Here is a 20943-nt window from a genome sequence, read left to right on the forward strand (position 1 = left end):
TTTCCAAAAACATCCTTATTTTTCTTTGATGTCTGCAGCATGCAAATGGCAATGAGAACAATATTTAGTGTACGCTATAATGAGTAGAAATGTAGAAATGTATTCTCTGAGAACAAAATAATGACTATGCCATTTTTGTTCTTTTTTGTATAATAAGAAAAACTTAATTTGTATGATGAGTACTCTGCAACCCAATCCTTCAACACGAGGCAGGAAAATCACGCTGTAAGACCTAGGATTAGGCAACACAATTATTTGCACGATTAGTGAAAAGGCAGTTTGCACATTAGTGCAACTACAGTTTGAAGGTAACGCCAGTTTCAAACGATCAGACACAATGTGCACAATGTTTTAGTAAAATATGCCAAGCAAGCAAAGGTAGACATATTTTAAAAAAGAGCCTAGATTCGTTACTTGAGCAGGTAGGTTACGTGGCACTTCCTACGGTGGTGGCGTTTTCTACTAACCCATTAAGTGAACCGTTCCCTAAGTACGAAAATTCAATTGTGGCGTTTCCCACGAAGAACTGCTACCTGTACTCAACTTGTATCTGTTACGGTTACTTGTGTCTTGAAGTAGTCTATCTGTTACTGTTGTTTATCTAATACAAGTCATTTATTTATTTACCCAATACAAATAACGGTAACAGTTACATTACTGGATAGATAACAGTAACATATACAAGTTGAGTAGAGATAGTTCTTTGTAGGAAACGCCTCGCTTAATGGTTTCGTAGGAGCCACGCTACCAGCAGGTAAACACCAAACAAAGGACTGCTCAAAACCCAGTGATGCTGTATAGAAAAATTATTCATAAATGTAAATTGTAATGTATGAGAAGCACACCCAGCCAGCTATCGAGGCTGCAATGTCAGAATGTCGCAATTGAACTGCTAAAAATCAGGAACTCGATTAAAATAGAATATATTACGGAAGAATGCAATAGATTCCACAGAAATCACAGAGAATACACAGACTCGCAATTCAAACAATGAAAGTGCAGTTGAGAAATTAACTTTCGTCCAGATTCTCTCGCAGGAAAACATATCGAAATTGGGACATAAAGGGAAGTAGAAGGCACCAATAATATTTTCAGTTCATTTTGAGCTGAAAATAAAAATAATTGAATGGAATTCAAATGGACTAGTATTAGTATCTATAGTATTAATACAGAGTGGGCCAGATAAAACTGGTCCCAAGAGGCGTAGGCTTCATACGAGACACGCCAATGTACAGCATGATGGGACATTAACCTTTCCCCTTCCACTACTGTCTGCCGTCCGTTCCTGTCCTGTCTGTCTCTGTCCACGTCAGTGTAGCTTGAGTGTTTGACCGAGCAGTGTATCATGCCGTATTCAATTGAACAGCGTGTTTTCATAGTGGAGGAATATGTTCGTACAACTTCAATAATGTCGGTCCATGAAAAGTTTCTTGAGAAGTATCCTGAAGGTCGAGCTCCTGCTAAATCAACCATTCAGGATTTAATTAAAAAGTGGCGTACAACAGGCAATGTCTCCAATATGAAGAGAGACAAACAACCAACTGTACGAACACCAGAAGCTGTGGCCAATGTACAGACCATTATTGGAAGGAGTCCTTCAAAGTCAACACGACGATTATCACAACAAGTCAAAATTTCTCGAACATCTTGTCGGCGTGTACTGCATGGATTAAAAATGCATGCCTATCATGTGAGTGTTGTTCACGAATTGAAAGAGGTTGATTTGGCTAGACGTGTACGTTACTGTCAATGGGTTCTTCAAGAAATTGCAGAAGGTAACGTGGATCCATTTTTATTCATTTCTACAGACAAAGCATGGTTCCACTTATCAGGGTATGTAAATTCTCAAAATACGCGGTATTGGGCAATACACAATCCTCATGTAACCCATGAGAAACCACTGCATGACTTAAAAATTGGTGTTTGGTGCGCAATGTCTGGTTGCTGGATCATTGGACCAATTTTCTTTGAGGAGACAGTTAATACAGATGTTTATCTATGGATCTATGAAGAACTTGTTACACAACTGAATCCAGAAGAAGTGTCATATGCATACTTCCAACAAGATGGGGCAACCTGTCACACTTCTGATCGATCTCTCGCTCGAATTCACAGTGATTTTACTAAAGAGAGAACCATCAGTAAAGGCTTGTGGCCAGCCAGATTGCCTGACCTATCACCTTGCGATTTTTATCTCTGGGGCCGTCTCAAAGGTAATGTCTATCACAACAACCCACAGACTTTAGAAGAATTGAAGCAAAACATATGACAAGAAATTGCCAACATTCCAGTAGAAGAATTGCAGACTGTTTTCCTGAACATGATTTGCCATGCTGAAATTTGCATACAAGTTGGTGGCTCCCATTTTGAACAGAGACTGTAAATCCTTAAATGTACATGTTGTAAAATAGACAAAATAAAATTTCATTTTATTTAATATTATGTTTTTTTTTTTGCCTAGTCACTTTTTCAGTTTCCTGTACATATTGTATGAGCATTACGTAAACTCGCTTGGGACCGGTTTTATCTGGCCCACTCTGTATCTAGACAACAGGAGTTCGAAGCACTTATATACATAGAAAATAAATAAATTGAAAATATTTTGAGAAAAACGTTTTTCTGCCGACTAGAAATCAGAAAAATTATTATTCATCCCCTCTCAGAATCTCTTGATGTATTTAATTGTTGAATAAATTCTTTTATGATTACCCAAGATGAAATATATGCCTAGATATGTCTATATGGTTGAATATTAATTTGTAGTACCTTAAAGTAATTTTTTCTGATGTGCTAATTTTATAAATAGTATGGGAAGTTTGAATCTATGCGAAGGTAATTTGCACCTCAGCTTTGGGAAGAAGTGGGGTCAGTCATTCAATCCATTCCATTTTGCAATCAACTTTACATTCTATGTACTTTTAGTGTTAGTCCAGGCAATGAATGCTCAAAAAAAAGGTATAGAAGGAAAAGTTTGGAAGACAATTTTTGACCCCGCAGTTCTGTTTAGGGTAGTAAGGAGGTAGACATATCAAAAGTCCCCACCCCTAGCCCTTGTGCTAAGAGGGTGGGGGTGATTCAAAGGTACCATTTTTTGGTTTCTCACATATAACTCGAAAATTATGCATTTTACAGACATTACTATTCTATAAGAAATTAAAGCTTACATAATTTCCTACAATATTGATCCTAAAACGTTTTCTATATCTCTCTCACTTCTCGAGATATCCGCTCTAAAAGATGTGACATTTTTGAAAAAACACATTCTTCTTCAATTTTTGGCTTTTTTTGCTCTTATAACTTTTTGAATATCGATGGAAAAAATCCATGCTGATCATGAGCTTATGAGCATCAAATTCTCTTCAATTTGATGTATAATTTCACAAGTTTACGCACATCCCCACGACTGTTGCAGCAGCTTCAGTGTTTAGTGTGAGATCTTCAGTCATGCTGAAATTAACCAATTGACAAAGGAATTTGGAGAGAATGTTTTGAACACAATATTTGACTTCGCAGCTTTGTTGGGACCATCTCTACACCTTGTGCTGAAGGGGTGAGGGTGGTTTAAAAGTTGCATTTTTCAATATTTTGCTTACACGCTCATATCTTGTGAAAAATGCGTTCAACCGACATGACTAATCCTATATTTTGATGTTTGAGGGCCTATAACCAGAGACAAGAAATATAGATGCTCATCCTTTATCTATGTTATAACTCTCCAACAATGCATCGTATAAATGAATGCTCAGCGTAGATTTGTATATCTTTGTTTTCTATAGCTTATTCTAGGTGGGGGGTGAAATTTTAATTTTGTAGCAATTGATCACTTGACAATGAAATTTGAGCCTGGAACATCTGGTACACAATTTTTGACTCTGTAGATGAATGAAGACTAGTTGGGGGTAAATATAGCAGAAATACGCATCTGTAGCCCGTCTATTGAAGGTGCGGAACTGCTAAGTTGACACTAGTTGCAGAGTTGAAAATTTCACCCCAACATTGAATCTGCTATAACAATAGAAGGAAAACATTAAGTAGTGAAATAATACATCAAATTAAAGAGAAAACAGAGTTCTACAAATATACACTGAACATTCATCTCTACGATGCATTGTTGGAGAGTTATAGGCCCTCAAACATCAAAATATAGGATTAAAAGCTGTTATTTTAACAATTTTACACTTTTAAGAGCGTATATCTCGAAAACTGTTGGAGATATCACAAATCACCACTGAACAAATATTGTAGAGAATTTATCAAGTTTCATTTTTGAATAGTTAGTCATGTCGGTTGAACGCATTTTTCTCAAGATATGAGCGTGTAAGCAAAAGATTGAAAAATGCAACTTTTAAACCACCCTCACCCCTTTAGCACAAGGTGTAGGGATGGGGACTTTTGATATGTTCACCCCCTAACTGGTCCCAACAAAGCTGCGAAGTCAAAAATTTTGTTCAAAACATTCTCTCCAAATTCCTTTGTCAATTGGTCAATTTCTGCATAACTGAAGATCTCACACTCAACACTGAAGCTGCTGCAACAGTCGTGGGGATGTGCGTAAACTTGTGATATTTTACATCAAATTGAAGAAAATTTGATGCTCCATAAATTTTTCAAATCGATATTCAAAGCATAGCATAAGCAAAGCAAAGCTCAGCATGAATTTTTTCCATCGATACTCAAAAAGTTATAAGAGCAAAAATAGCAAAAAATTGAAGGAAAATGTGTTTTTCAAAAATGTCACATCTTTTAGAGCGGATATCTCGATAAGTGAGAGAGATGTAGAAAAAGTTGTAAGATCAATATTGTAGGAAATTATGTAAGCTTTAATTTCTTATAGGATAGTAATGTCTGTAAAATGCATAATTTTCGAGTTATATGTGAGAAACGAAAAAATAGTACTTTTGAACCACCCCCACCCACATAGCACAGGGGGTATGGGTGGGGACTTTTGATATGTTCACCTTCTTACTACCCTAAACAGAACTGCGGGGACAAAAATTGTCTTCCAAACTTTTCCCTCTATAACACTTCGTTGACTGGGCTATGTCTACACTAAGAATAGATTAAGTACAAACTCACTTCATGCAATGGCATCACAGGTGAGATGCCACCATCTTCAATCATTAGTTCAAAAAGTACTTCTAGACTTTTTTTCCCTTCCTCAGTTTCCCCATCACGTATTTGTAGAAAGAGACAGAGCTCAGTCAAGTCGAATGTTGGAGCAAAAGTCCCACTGAAACAAAAACAGAACAATTGATTTTGAAAAATGCAGCATTGAGTTAAAAGCAAATTGAAATTTCATAGCAAACCGTCCACTGCAACTAAAAACGTTTATTACAATGTTAAAGAACAGGCTTACATATTACATGAAGAGTAGGTGTATTATTCACTTATATTAGGTATTTGTTATGATATATTTTAAGCTCTAGCATAAAAATAATGTCAGAGCAGAAACGCTCAAGTTGAAATTTAATGAAATCTAATGAAACATTTGTGTTCAATGGACCTTAACATTTAATAAGTGTCCTAGAAACCGGGCCTTGGAAATTTATAAAATACAGCTGAAATTGAACTAACTTGATTTCCTCCAACAGCATCGCACAGAATTTCATTTATTCAAAATTGAAAAAATTATTTTATCAATTAGAAATGTTAGATTAGTGAAATTTTGAATTACTACTCATTGGAAAGAATTGGTATATCTGTATATACATTACCACATCCCTTTTAGTGATTCCAACTATAATAAAATATTATAAAAGGATAGTAACTTACACAACTAATGCGTCGTCCTTTTTGAATGGCTGTCTATAATACAGAGCACATAACAGGTAAAGTGCACCTTTCCTAAAAGAATTTGGATACTCGGGAAGCATGAACGTTTTTGCAATAAGAAACATTTCCGGTACAGCGAGATTCAAGAATTTGATTCTAGGATCGATTTCTTCATTAAAATCTTGATAAAAAATAAAGTCAGCATCCTCATCATCATCTTCAGCATCATCATCTTTATCATCATCATTTTCATCATCCTCTTCTGCATCATCCTCCATATCATCATCATCATCATCATTATTATCATTATATTTTTTTTCATCACCGACTCTGAGAAATATATCCAAATCATATAATCTGAAAACCAAAAGTTGACATATCAAGTTTAACATTTTATCATAGCTTATACAGAACTAGTTACCCACTATTTCTATTTAGTCCGGGCGCAAATGTCATTCCGTAGTCATTTTTGAGTAACAGCCGTGGAAGATGTTGCAATTTCTTCTTTAAGTCTAGCATAATAAGGATCATGATGAGGATAAATCAAAATCACAGGCAAACACCTCAAAAACCAAATGGCCGCCAAAAATTTTAAGGTTTTCCTATATCGCTTGTATTTCAATAACCGTTCAAGATATTCAAACGTTTTTTTGAACGAATATATTTTTATGATCTTCCTCTACAAATTTTGTTCATAAAATTTCCATCTAAAACGAATATTTTATTATTTATAACCTTCAAAAGTCCAAAAAACGTTTATTTCTAATTTTGTTCTAATTTCTATCATTATTGATATATATTCATCATTATATCTTTTTTGTGCAAGAAATATGGAGAAATTTTGAATCTATGAAATTTAGATCGTTTCTTCAGCTTTAAAACGATTATCTCCATGTGCTGTACTCTAACAAATGGGTTGTGTTCTCCAGCGCCCTCCAAAGAAAGCCCTGCATAATTTCTGGTGCGTTTTTCAATACACATGAGGTAACAAGCTAGAACTATAAAATCGATTTTTCGGTGGGTGAAAAAGTAAAAGTTTGTTCCCGAAAAAACATATTTAAAGAGTTTGAAATTATATTTATCATAGTATAAGTTGTTGGAATGAAAAGAATTGCCGCCACCTATTTTCTTCTGACTATTTTCTTGATGACAAACATTTTTGAGATTTCTAAGCATCATTACGAAGAGATTGATACCATTTCTAAGTCTATATATTCAAGGAATAATGAGTTACAATGTTTCATAATTGTTAGGTTTGGCATATGGTGAAAAAAGCTAGTTTTCCACTGCAAACAATAATTTTCACTCTTTTTCCGATGATGCTCCAGCCGTAAAATATGGACTTATAGCCTTCAATCAGATGTCATTTTGAAGCTTTGGAAATATTCTACAACAATGTGCCAATAATACTAGTGTATGTCTACTGCGAGTACGTATACAGGGTGGAAAGAGAAATATTATCCCTGAAAAGTGTATGTTTCAAGTTTTCGAAGTAAAATTAATCATGAAAAAAAATAGTCCAAATGAGACGATTCTATCGGATATTATAGATTGGTTAATTCTAAACACTTTGGTAATAAAATCAATTCCATATATTTCACAATAACTGAAAGGCAACCGATATAAAAAAAAAATTCTGTCAATAATGACCGCCATCTTGAATTTTTTAATGATGACGAATATTTTCGTTGTTTCCATCATTAATATTCTTATACGGCTAGTTGTAACAAAGAGATTGAGCCTATTTGCAAGTCTCTATCTTGAAGTAGTCATGAAAAATCGATTTTATAGTTCCAGTCTACTCATGGTATACGCCATCTGGAGTACAGATAGTCTGCATCCTCCCACCTTGGTGAAGAGGTGTCTCTCCTCCCCATAAGGCTTCCAGAAACCTTTTAACAGTGACCCTCCCCAACGCTCCCAGCCCACATAAATTATTGATTATATAATATAAAATATCATCATAAAAATAAAATCATGTAAGATCATAAAAATATTAAATCTGTTCTCCCTGAACGCCCAAACAAAGTATCAAAATTGTATAATATAAAATGGAATCATAACAAATCTGTTCTCTCTGAACGCCGAAACAAATTATCAATGTTATATAATGAAAAAAGAATCATATAAAATCTACTCTCCCCAATATTATACAGAGTGCGGCATCATAACTTCCTTTTTTCAAAACTCTATAAAACGCATTGTAAAAGTCAGAAAAGTTTTATTCTATTTTCAAAATGTAAGAATGTATTTAAAGTTTTTTTTATTTAGTTTTGTAGAGTATACAATGAAGGTGACATTCTCCACTCTGGATACACTTAGAGTACCTATTTATAGTATTTGATATCACCCTTCCAAGCATTTCAGGCGTAATTCTGGAAATTCCCAACCGTATGTTGTTCTTCAAATCTTGGACGGACTTCAGACGGTTCATATAGACATGGAATTCAAAAAAAAAATGTGAAAAATTACATGGGAGCAAATCAGGAGATTGAGCCGGCCATTGCAAATCGCCTCTAATTGAGATAAGCCATTCTGGGAAGTATATCTCCGAAACAGCTATTTTGTAAATTATATTCATCTTGTATGGATGGAAATGGAGGTATCGTGAGGAATCTTCCTCACAAAACAATCAGAAAGTCTAAGGGCTGACGCATGTTTGCGTGCTGAACGCCTTGGAGATAGCAAAATTGAAGCTCTCACTGTCTTGTGGAGCGCTTCGATGTTTTCAAGTGATCTAATGGGCCGCGGAACTTTAGATCTTGGATTTTTTATTACCTATTTTTCTTAACATAGTAACCCACGAAACAATTGATTTCTGGTCTGGAACACTGGCCAATAGGGCTAAATTAAGCTGATTCCAAAAGGCTCGCTGTGCTGCAACAACTGAACAGCCACTTGAAAAGTAGGCCTCAACGGCGAGCGCTAGGCGAGCACTACGTGGTGTTCCAACGTTTAATGTTTAATGGCGTCTGATCTGTGCAAGAACAGAACTTTAAAACCACGCCTCTCGATTCTCCAATATGACTACTAGCACTCCGCTATGTTATCAAATACCAGTAGCCTAATTGAATAGTGAGCATTTCAAAAAGAAAATAATGATGCCACACTCTGTATAATTCTCAGCACATGTGCTCTACTGTGCTATTTGGTCAAATACAATATATAAGATACATAATATATTTATAAGATACATAATCACCTGTGAGTTAGTGACACAAATTGATAAATATTATTATCCTAATTTTATTTTCACAGCTCCTGATCCAATGTAGGCTACCTTCAAAACGCTCCTGATCGTGTACACTATTTTTATATACTTTTTTGTTATGTTATTTTTATATTCATCAGTTACAATGTTTTAGAATGATACTGTTTTGTTATCTAATTGTCCTTTAGCAAGTTTAATTTCCAGTTCATTGTTTATAGGTCTACCAAGGATGCTTGAACTGTTTTCTAATACTCTAGATTGTTTATTGTGTTAATAAAGATCATCATGATCCCTCCCACTACCTAACTACAAATCTAGTGTTCAAGTTAGCAAAATGCCGAGTCTAGGGACTCCTGAATGAGTTCTGACAAATGCATGTCAAACAGGAATTTTGAGAGATCTGAAGCGCCAACTATATGGGCATCTTAAGCTGGATTCGCACACAATGGTATTATTCATTTTCACTAGGCTGGACTGAGTAGGAATAGCCCAATTACAACTCGCCGCAATTATATTTTCACTGTTCAATGTCACTGTGTGAAAATCCAGCTTTAGACGCACTGGTTTTTTTCTGATTGTTAACCAGATGCATTTTTCTTATTGGGTAAATGATATGAGCAAAATAGACGCACCCATAAGATGCCATGAATTCTGAAGACATGCAGAGTGAATTTTCCACTTCTAAGACGCCCGTATAGTTGGGGCCTAAGATGGTTGAATGAGAACTATTCTTCAACCAAAATATGGCTGGCATATTTGTTCATGTACCAAATCACAATAGAGGTATTTCAACTCATTCATCAATTATTGATGAATTAACTACCAGTAAGCTTTGAAGAATAATAATTGTTTTTGTTATTGTGAGGTCCACGTGAAATACAAGCGATATAGCAAAACCCTGAAAATTTTGGCGGCCATCTTGTTTCCGAGGTGATTGCCTGTTATTTCGACTTATCATCATCACGATCCTCATTATGCTAGACCTAACGAAGAAATTGAGACATCTTCGACGGCTGTTACTCAAAAATGACTACGGAATGACATTTGCGCCCGGACTATTTATTGATAAAGATAATCAATTATATCAATGATTAAATCATAATATTTTATGATTGAGATTGAATATTTTGATAATCAATTATATTTATACATTGTAAGGAAATTATTGCCGGATAATTTCCTTACAATGTATAAACATTGCGGAGCTAGAAAAGGATACCGCTATCTATTTTGTCAATTGATAGACAAGGATAGCAACACCAACATGAACAAATATTGCCATTATAATAACGTGGACGTCACTATAGGTACGGTATCATAACAAGGTCAGTCATAGTTATATCATTATAAAATGAATAAAACGTGAAAAACTTACACGAATATCATGGAGAATTTCATTTTCCTCCATACTTTGGCAAAATCTTCAAAATTTTTATTTTTCGATTCACTGAATTCTGACAGCAATCGAAAACAATCATCTTTGAAGCCAACAAGATATTTTTCTCCCGGTGAATTCTTATACAAGATAGAAATCTCATCTTCGCTTGCTGAAGAATCCTCATTGGAAGAATCCTCACCAGAAGAATCCTCATCGCGAGAGTCCTCATCGGAAGAGAGCTGTAGATATATATCGATTTTTTTCTGAAGCCATGGTGGCAGGTCCGAAAGTAGACCTTCATTTTTCATACGCCTCAGTTCAGGGCGGTTCGATAGTAGATCTTTGAGGACTTCACGGTCACTTTTTGTATTCAGTTTTGAAGCCGCAAGTGAAGAGGCCCTTCTCAGTATTTCTTCAAGATTCTCACGGTCACCAACTTCATTAATTATATCTTCTAATTCCTCATCTTGTAACAACATCAAAGGCTCAAATTCTTCCATGTTTGGTGGAAATTGGCCTACATATTCTAAATACCTTAGCTGTGAAGGTTTTGGTAGTATTTGGTCTGTATCTGAGATTTCTTCGTTGTCCATTATGTAACTGGAACAAATGGAAATTTTTTAATGAAAGAGGATAAAAAACGAGGACACATTAGAATATAGGCCGCAGAATCCAGCATTGAGACTAGGGTTGCCACCTTTAAGATACATAATATATTTATAAGATACATAATCACCTGTGAGTTAGTGACACAAATTGATAAATATTATTATCCTAATTTTATTTTCACAGCTCCTGATCCAATGTAGGCTACCTTCAAAACGCTCCTGATCGTGTACACTATTTTTATATACTTTTTTGTTATGTTATTTTTATATTCATCAGTTACAATGTTTTAGAATGATACTGTTTTGTTATCTAATTGTCCTTTAGCAAGTTTAATTTCCAGTTCATTGTTTATAGGTCTACCAAGGATGCTTGAACTGTTTTCTAATACTCTAGATTGTTATTGTGTTAATAAAGATCATCATGATCCCTCCCACTACCTAACTACAAATCTAGTGTTCAAGTTAGCAAAATGCCGAGTCTAGGGACTCCTGAATGAGTTCTGACAAATGCATGTCAAACAGGAATTTTGAGAGATCTGAAGCGCCAACTATATGGGCATCTTAAGCTGGATTCGCACACAATGGTATTATTCATTTTCACTAGGCTGGACTGAGTAGGAATAGCCCAATTACAACTCGCCGCAATTATATTTTCACTGTTCAATGTCACTGTGTGAAAATCCAGCTTTAGACGCACTGGTTTTTTTCTGATTGTTAACCAGATGCATTTTTCTTATTGGGTAAATGATATGAGCAAAATAGACGCACCCATAAGATGCCATGAATTCTGAAGACATGCAGAGTGAATTTTCCACTTCTAAGACGCCCGTATAGTTGGGGCCTAAGATGGTTGAATGAGAACTATTCTTCAACCAAAATATGGCTGGCATATTTGTTCATGTACCAAATCACAATAGAGGTATTTCAACTCATTCATCAATTATTGATGAATTAACTACCAGTAAGCTTTGAAGAATAATAATTGTTTTTGTTATTGTGAGGTCCACGTGAAATACAAGCGATATAGCAAAACCCTGAAAATTTTGGCGGCCATCTTGTTTCCGAGGTGATTGCCTGTTATTTCGACTTATCATCATCACGATCCTCATTATGCTAGACCTAACGAAGAAATTGAGACATCTTCGACGGCTGTTACTCAAAAATGACTACGGAATGACATTTGCGCCCGGACTATTTATTGATAAAGATAATCAATTATATCAATGATTAAATCATAATATTTTATGATTGAGATTGAATATTTTGATAATCAATTATATTTATACATTGTAAGGAAATTATTGCCGGATAATTTCCTTACAATGTATAAACATTGCGGAGCTAGAAAAGGATACCGCTATCTATTTTGTCAATTGATAGACAAGGATAGCAACACCAACATGAACAAATATTGCCATTATAATAACGTGGACGTCACTATAGGTACGGTATCATAACAAGGTCAGTCATAGTTATATCATTATAAAATGAATAAAACGTGAAAAACTTACACGAATATCATGGAGAATTTCATTTTCCTCCATACTTTGGCAAAATCTTCAAAATTTTTATTTTTCGATTCACTGAATTCTGACAGCAATCGAAAACAATCATCTTTGAAGCCAACAAGATATTTTTCTCCCGGTGAATTCTTATACAAGATAGAAATCTCATCTTCGCTTGCTGAAGAATCCTCATTGGAAGAATCCTCACCAGAAGAATCCTCATCGCGAGAGTCCTCATCGGAAGAGAGCTGTAGATATATATCGATTTTTTTCTGAAGCCATGGTGGCAGGTCCGAAAGTAGACCTTCATTTTTCATACGCCTCAGTTCAGGGCGGTTCGATAGTAGATCTTTGAGGACTTCACGGTCACTTTTTGTATTCAGTTTTGAAGCCGCAAGTGAAGAGGCCCTTCTCAGTATTTCTTCAAGATTCTCACGGTCACCAACTTCATTAATTATATCTTCTAATTCCTCATCTTGTAACAACATCAAAGGCTCAAATTCTTCCATGTTTGGTGGAAATTGGCCTACATATTCTAAATACCTTAGCTGTGAAGGTTTTGGTAGTATTTGGTCTGTATCTGAGATTTCTTCGTTGTCCATTATGTAACTGGAACAAATGGAAATTTTTTAATGAAAGAGGATAAAAAACGAGGACACATTAGAATATAGGCCGCAGAATCCAGCATTGAGACTAGGGTTGCCACCTTTAAGAAAAATAAAGTACATTGGTAATCACAGGCCTAAAAAATATAGTACATTAGGTTTAAATAAAGTACATGTCATTTTTACCTGTATATTCAAAAAGTCAGCATTCTGTGGTATTCTGATATACTCACAAGAATACACATTATTGACATGAATATCACTGATTACTATTAGAATCAATAATAATTATTATTGATAGAATAATTCGATTTATCCAAATAAGAACATAATAGCTTGGAAAGTTATTGATTACATACCGGTATGACGAAAATAATCATAAATCATTAAAAAGATAAATACTAATTTCATTTGTTACAAAGCACACGCTCATACAGAACAATTGTTTAATATAGTATCATGAAAAAAACATAATTTATTTTATTTAATCCAAAAAGTTTTAGAGTTGGTCTTCTAAATCCAAAATGTAAGTTTTATCAAAAATGGGATTATCTTAATCGAATTAAATGATATTTATTAGTTTATTACTATGTAATTTTGCTGTAGTGTAGATATGAAATCTTCTTTTACATTAATTTAATTTACTGCTTTTGCTTCCAACGTTTAAAATCTTCATATTAGCATTCATATCAATATATTTATGGTTTTCTTCTATCAAGTGCTCCAAAAGGCTGATTATTGAGTATTTTTTATTTTAGAGCTTGAATGTGCTCCTGGAAAAAATGAATGAAGGGTGCTTTATGTTTTTAATAACTTTTATAAGTAGTCCATGCAAATAAAGTAATTTTGAATGGATATTCAAAATACTATACATGAATATAATGGAATACAAAATGAGTTTAATTATGAATTTCAAATTTAATGAAGAATCGATTAGTTATTCTTGAAAATATATTTCTTATTGCTTTTGGCCATCATCAATAGATAATTGTTACTGGTGAAGAGTTGCAAAGCATCTTTGCAATCAACATTTAAATTGAAATAAATCATTAGTTCATTATTCCTTATGAGATTCAAAGATGCTTTGCTCCTCTCATCTCTCCACTTATTATTCATCACCGAAAAAAACATTTACACAAATTCTGAAGTGGCAGGGATAGAAAGTAAATAATGAAATCACTTTATACAAATTCTTGAACATCAGCATCACTTGCACTGAAAAAATATAGCTAATATATAGTTAAAATCTGACAGTCTCCGCCACTCTACTAACCTAAAATGTTTTGATTTCCTCGTACTTTATTATATAGAACTTTATTGAGCAAAATAAAGTATTTTTGCGTACTTTATCTTGCTTGCAAAGTATAAAGTACAAGACCTCCAAATAAAGTACAATACTTTATTATGTAGTAGGCCTACGGGTGGCAACCCCAATTGAGACCTAACATATTATATCAATAGAGGAGTTCAACCATTACATTGTTGTCGATTTCAAAGGATTGACTAAAAAATATGAAGAAAAGTTGAAATTTTTTATAATTTTTTGTTGGGATCAATAGTTTCATATTAGTCGAATTATACAGAGTGAGTCATTATGGGAACCCTTCAATAAGTTGGAGACTGTTGTAGATATGATAGGTACTGTAACTTTCAGGATAAGTTATTGGTCAAATAATCTACCTTTTGACGTACAACTGAATTTCAACCCCTCATAAGGGGGTGATGACTTAGGGGTTGTAACTCAAATATTTTAAATGTAGACACCCATTGTGTGGTACATCATCTTAAAGGCCTATTTAAAACGAGAAAGATGGCATGATACTTGTATCCAAAATGGCGGCTGATTAAAGTTTTAGTTTTTAAAGAAATAATTTCAATCAGCCGCCATTTTGGATAGAAGTATTATAGACCATTTTCATTTATGTCATCTTTATCGTATCGAAAAGGCCTTTAAAATTAAATGGGTGTTTACACCCATACAATGGGTGTTTACATTCAAAATATTCATTTCTTTTAAAACTAAAGCTTCAAACAGCCGCCATTTTGCATACAATTATCATAGAACATTTTTATCGATGCCTCCTTTCTTGTTTTTAAAAGGCCTATGAAATGATGTACCACACAATGTGTGTTTACATTTAAAATAGTCGAGTTTCAACCCCTCTTATGAGGGGTTGAAATTCAGTTGTACATCAAAAGGTAGAGTATTTGACCAATAATTTATTCTGAAATTTACAGTATTATATCTACAACAGTATCCAATTTATTGAAGGGTTCCCATACATATGACTCACTCTGTATGTAAATTTTGATGATAAATTCAATGAAACCAGTTTTAAGTTTGTATCTTCAATAGTTTAAGAAATATTTTTTAAAAGCTGCAATTTTTGTTTAAAAATTGGATAGGCTAAATCGTTTACTAGGAGATTAATAGGTAGGCTACTTTGAACTATTTTATTTTGTAGAATAATAAATTGTAAAGAATATATTCATGTTCAGTCGCTTGATGGCCTAAACTCAAAATTTATTTAAAAAATAGAAATGCACATTTCATACTTTTCAATTTTCATTCTTGACTATTTTTTGTCATTTCCAGTGGGTACTAAATTTGCCAAATCTTATGCATAATTAATTTTACAGGGAAACCAAAGAAACAATATTGAAGTTACTAAACCATTGAGATACCGTATTTGAAAAAGAAAGAGAAAATGTTGTCAAATTTGCCAATTATTATCGATTCGATAATTATGTTATTAGCCTAATTTACTGCTTATCGACCGAACGTAGTGAGGTCTATGTTTTAACTCGGATTTTCTTTTGTCTGTATGTAACGCGATTACGGCCAAATGCGCTAATAGAATTCGATGAAATTTGGCAGGAATATTCCTTTTTCAACTGCACGTCGATGTATACACAAGGTTTTTTGAAATTTTGCATTTTAAGGATACCGGTAATATGAAAAGAAAAGGAATTCCTCCATACTCTGATATTACTATAATTATATATCATCTACTTTGAAGATAGGATTAATCAGGCTATAGAATTATTCATAATCAATCAGTTGACAAGTAGACTATTCATTGAATCATTGCATGTATTTCACTACAAAGATGTCTGGCCATGTATATTTCTATAAGGTGGGGGGGTTTCAATATTTTTTATGATACTTTTGTAACACATCGGCTCTTATGGGAAAATGCATTGCACAGTTGCAATTTCTATTTTATTTCTATATTGTATGTCTTATTCCATGGGAGCGTTATTTTCCTTTATTAAGCAGTTCATTGTTAACTTTTTGAGAGCAAAAATAATGAAATAGGTTGAATATGAATAAAGAAAAGATTTTTTCATTTGTGACTGCAGTAGTTTTAGTAATGTCAACTTTTCACAAGCAAGGGAATAACTTTGGGCCAGATTTCAGAGAAGCGTATCATTTATTAATTTTTATTTATTTAACAAGGACAAATATAAACTGTCATGAAATGATTGGGAATGAAAAAACTGGCTCATAGTCCTTATTATTCCAATCCCGAATTTTGTTCGTACACAGTCCAAAGGAGGGCTGTGTTTAATTGAAACTATTAAACACAGTCTTATGTTTATTTTGATAGGATATACTATTGTTTTCTGGATTATATGATTTATTGTTATTGTTAAAGGCAAGATTTATGATTTATTGTTTAATGAAATAAATTTAATAATATAGGCCTACTTACAGCAGGCTATGAATGTAGAATAGTCCACATAATTCATTTTATTTACCTACTTTTATTATAAAAAATATGAGATTGTTATCAGCTGAATTGTAATTGATTTTTGAAACCTTTTAGTTTCAAATCATATAAGAGTGGGAGTTTCAGAAATGAAGCAAATAACGAAGAAACATTTTATTATATTATATGACTATGATAAGCAAACAGTAAAATATGCTACATAATTACCAGAGTAAAATGAACAATTTGAAATTAAAAGGTTTCAAAAATCAATTACAATTCAGCTGATAACAATCTCATATTTTTTACAATAAAAGTAGATAAATAAAATGAATTATGTAGACTCATGATGATTCAATAACACAGGAATATTGAATATGTAATGATAGCAATATACTAGGTATTCTGATAACATTTCAAATCATGTAAGTGTGGGAGTTTCAGAAAAATGATGCAAAGAAATCTATGAAGAAACATTTATATTAATCGTATTATAATTATGACCATATGATAAGCAAACAGTAATATATGCTAAATAATTATTATAAAATTGTAAATTGAATGATTATTTATTTGAAACAGAAAGGTTTCAAAAATTAATCACAATTCAGCTGATAGCAATATCATATTTTTCAAAATTAAAGTAAGGTACCGCTAAAATAAATTATGTCATCTCATGATGATAACACAGAATTATTAATCATTTGTATTCATTCTTTTTTGAATAAGGATTAATTTGTTCTTAAACTATGTTTCTTTATTTTAGATGCTATAAAGTAGGCCTAAATTTTCAATTAGCATAGAAACTATCACCGTATACTAGGAATATATAACCAAATTTGTTGTTTTATTTTTGGCCAAACTGATCAATATAGAAAAAAGTATTGGAAATGTATGTAAAACAAAAAGGTTTTTTCAAATTAATTAATAGACTGAAAATGTTTGAGTTACCTGTGAAATGGTATTTCATTTCCTTTAACATGCCCATTCTTGCATCCAAGTGCAACACAATACATCACCATTTCTCGGTCGTATTTTTATTCAATTCTACGCATTTTACGTCAAATACATCACAATATTTAAGAGAAAAGGTTGTGATCCAATACTGATAGCCCTAATACTCATTCAAATCCGTTTTTCAATTTTAAAAATGAAAAATCGTACTCAAGAGCTACAACAACCTGCTTAAATGTATGAGTACGAGAGAGAAGGGAATCCCACACGGTAGGCCTGTCTCACTCACTCCGCCTTACACACTTTTGGCTCTAGCTTAGCATTGGACAGCCCGTTCCAGTTAGTACAGAGTTCACTGGGCGTGTCTCGCTTTAGAACTGCTCCTATCTTACCGCACATGCGAAGAGTATCTATTCGAGTAGCACATTCGTTAGTGTAGAAACACACAGACAGCGTAGCGTAGCGCAGCGCAGCGTAGAGTAGCGTATGTTTTGAAACAAAGTCATGCATTGATATGTGTATTGTATTCGAGCGTATAACCTCAAATATTATGATGATCGCAATAGCTGACTGGCGGGAACACTGTGTGGTAATCAAGTACATTGAAAATGAGTATAGTTATTTTCCTACAGTTACCTTGAAAAGTGACCATTCCTGCACTGATTACAGAACGCATAGAATCACTTTTCCGCACTAGTGCGCAAAGTGATTACTTTGCATACTCCAGATTTGCAACATGGGAACACAAAATAGTTAGTGGGCTATATGGATGAATGGTACGAGAAAGCCAAAATTAAGTTGGTTAGAATGACTGTGTTTGGATGAGAATCATTTCAATGACTACATTTATGATAAAATCTCATTCTAGAAATCCAAAATAAGAATAATGTTCATGTAAATCATAATTTAATAATTACTTCTCATCATTTAATAATAAATAATCTTTCTTTTCTATTGATAATTATTATTGCAACTGCAAGCAATGAGAAATGTACTCTAGCAAATACACATTATGAAATTTGAATTTTGAGGTTAAATAATTACCGTTCATTGATATCCATGTGAATAAAAAAACTACAATCAAAATTCTCTTGTGTCCATGTTATTTTTATTGATATTTTTAGGCTACTTTGAGCATTTTTTCGTAATTTGAGACCGTAAATCTAAAATAATTTCTGGAAATTGTTTTTAGATAGTTGGAAAGATGGAACGAACGTAGTTACGATTTTTTCCGCTAGGTCGCGCGCCTGTCGGTTCTTCATACTTCCATCATTCAAATCAGCCGTTGGCACGTATTTTGAATGCAAATTTGTTGTTTCTTATTTGATTTTCGTAATAATTTGTGTGAAAAATGGATGTGGATAGTGTTGAATGTGATTGTGGAAGTGAGACACAATAGTAGGCAGCAGCGGTAGCTCATAAAATTGACTAATAATTGAAGAAGAAAAATTAACATACAAGAAAGAAGAATATTTGAATTCCACTTTTACTCTCCGAAAAAGCTTAGTTAGAAAACCCCCTGTAAATACTAGATCTAAAGCAAAATGAGTAAAACTATATTATTTCATACCTATGTAGAAAGGGATTATTTTCTAACATCAATCATATTATTTAGTTATTATAATCTTCATTATAGTACTAATTTATGATTTTTTGTAGATGGGATAAAAATAATTGACTCCTGGATAACTCTGAAATATCACGTCTATTGTCATTTCTATTAACTTCTGAACATGCAGTACGAAAATAATTTATTTCTTTCTTATTCTTCGAACAATGTTTACATGAGTTTGTGAATTTGAGTGAAATTTTCAATATTTTTTTTGCAATTGTGAAGGAAGAGTTTTGTTTGGATTCGTATTTGGAAATTGATCAATCTAATAAATTCAAAATTGTAGTAGATACATTTTTTGGACTCAAAATTGTGTACAAATTATCATTTAAGTTACGTAAGTAGCATAACCTTTAGACTGTGTATTCCAAATTAAGGTTTGAATCAGTTTTGGGCAAATGCCTGTTGTTTTTACCTGAATTGTATTTGCATATGAATAAATAAATAAAATAAATAAACATTTCTGTGTGTAATGATTGCAATACTCCATAATCAGCAATTCAAGTGCCACAATATAACGCTCAAAAAAATTTGATGAATTATGAGACATTTTCACCTTCAATTACCTATTTTTTACATTCAATGGTAACTGTAGGAAAAATTTAATGTGAAATACATGCGCAAAGTTCCTCTGCTGCACTCAAGAAACCATTCTGCCCTCACCTACGGCTCGGGCATAAACGTTTCTTTCGGTGCAGCAAACTGTCACTTTGTGCACTAGTTGCACAAATAACTATTGTTATTACTATTGTAGTGCCCAAAGTGACAGTTTGCTGCACTGAAAGAAACGTTTACGCCCGAGCCGTAGGCGAGGGCAGAATGGCTTCTTGAGTGCAGCAGAGGAACTTTGCTCACGTATTTCACATTAAACTTTTCCTACAGTTACTATTGAATAGAAGTGGTTGATTATGGGTAAAATGATGGCTGAAATCCATCAAATGTTTGTGTGTGTGATGCTGTTATTAATAACAACCTTAATTCATTTAAAAATTAATAATCCAATTGAAGTTCAAAATTCTCAGCCAAAGCTCTCGTTTTTATTCATTCAAGAATCAGAAAAAATACAGATGAACAAAAAATTCGCATTCAAAATACACATCAACAGCTGATTGGGATGGCTGCAAGATGGCTGAACTGACAAGTGCACGACCTAGCAGGAAGAATTGTACCTAAGTTTCTTCCATCCAGCTGAAAAGTACTGAAACAGGATTCAGAAATTTAGACTTTTGCTCAAATTACTGAGAAAAATGCTCAAAGTAAATTGAAAAATATTCATAGAAATAACATAGATGACAGAGAATATTTATTGTAGTATTCTTATATTTTTTATTATTTTTATTTATAATATGGATATTGAACAGTAATCATTCAACCTCAAAATTCGAATTTAATAATGTATATTTGCTACTTTTCTCATTGCTTGCAGTTGAAATAATAATTATCAATTGAAAAGAACTATTATTTATTATTAAATGATGACAAATTCATGAATGATGATTATTTAATTATGATTTAGATGAACATTATTCTTGTTCTGGATTTCTAGATTGGGATTTTATCATAAATGTAGGGTAGCCATTGAAAT

The 20943-nt window shown here is 33.2% G+C and overlaps 1 protein-coding gene across 4 annotated transcripts in view; it reads right to left on the reverse strand.

Annotated features, from left to right (window-relative positions):
- LOC111052586 (calsequestrin-1) overlaps nucleotides 1–20943 on the reverse strand; it is a 121380-nt gene that overhangs the window by 13832 nt on the left and 86605 nt on the right. For 3 of the 4 annotated variants that reach the window (XM_039437963.1, XM_039437951.1, XM_039437959.1), the window contains 3 exons: nucleotides 12481–13083; nucleotides 5773–6129; nucleotides 5077–5230 (listed from right to left, as the gene is read on the reverse strand). In XM_039437963.1, coding sequence (XP_039293897.1) covers nucleotides 5077–5230; nucleotides 5773–6129; nucleotides 12481–13083 — 1114 coding nt within the window. Of the gene's footprint in view, nucleotides 1–5076; nucleotides 5231–5772; nucleotides 6130–10358; nucleotides 10967–12480; nucleotides 13084–20943 lie in introns of those variants that run through there. The other variant, XM_039437970.1, reaches the window with a different exon arrangement.

This window comes from Nilaparvata lugens, chromosome 1, assembly GCF_014356525.2.
Source record: "Nilaparvata lugens isolate BPH chromosome 1, ASM1435652v1, whole genome shotgun sequence".
NCBI lineage: Eukaryota > Metazoa > Arthropoda > Insecta > Hemiptera > Delphacidae > Nilaparvata > Nilaparvata lugens.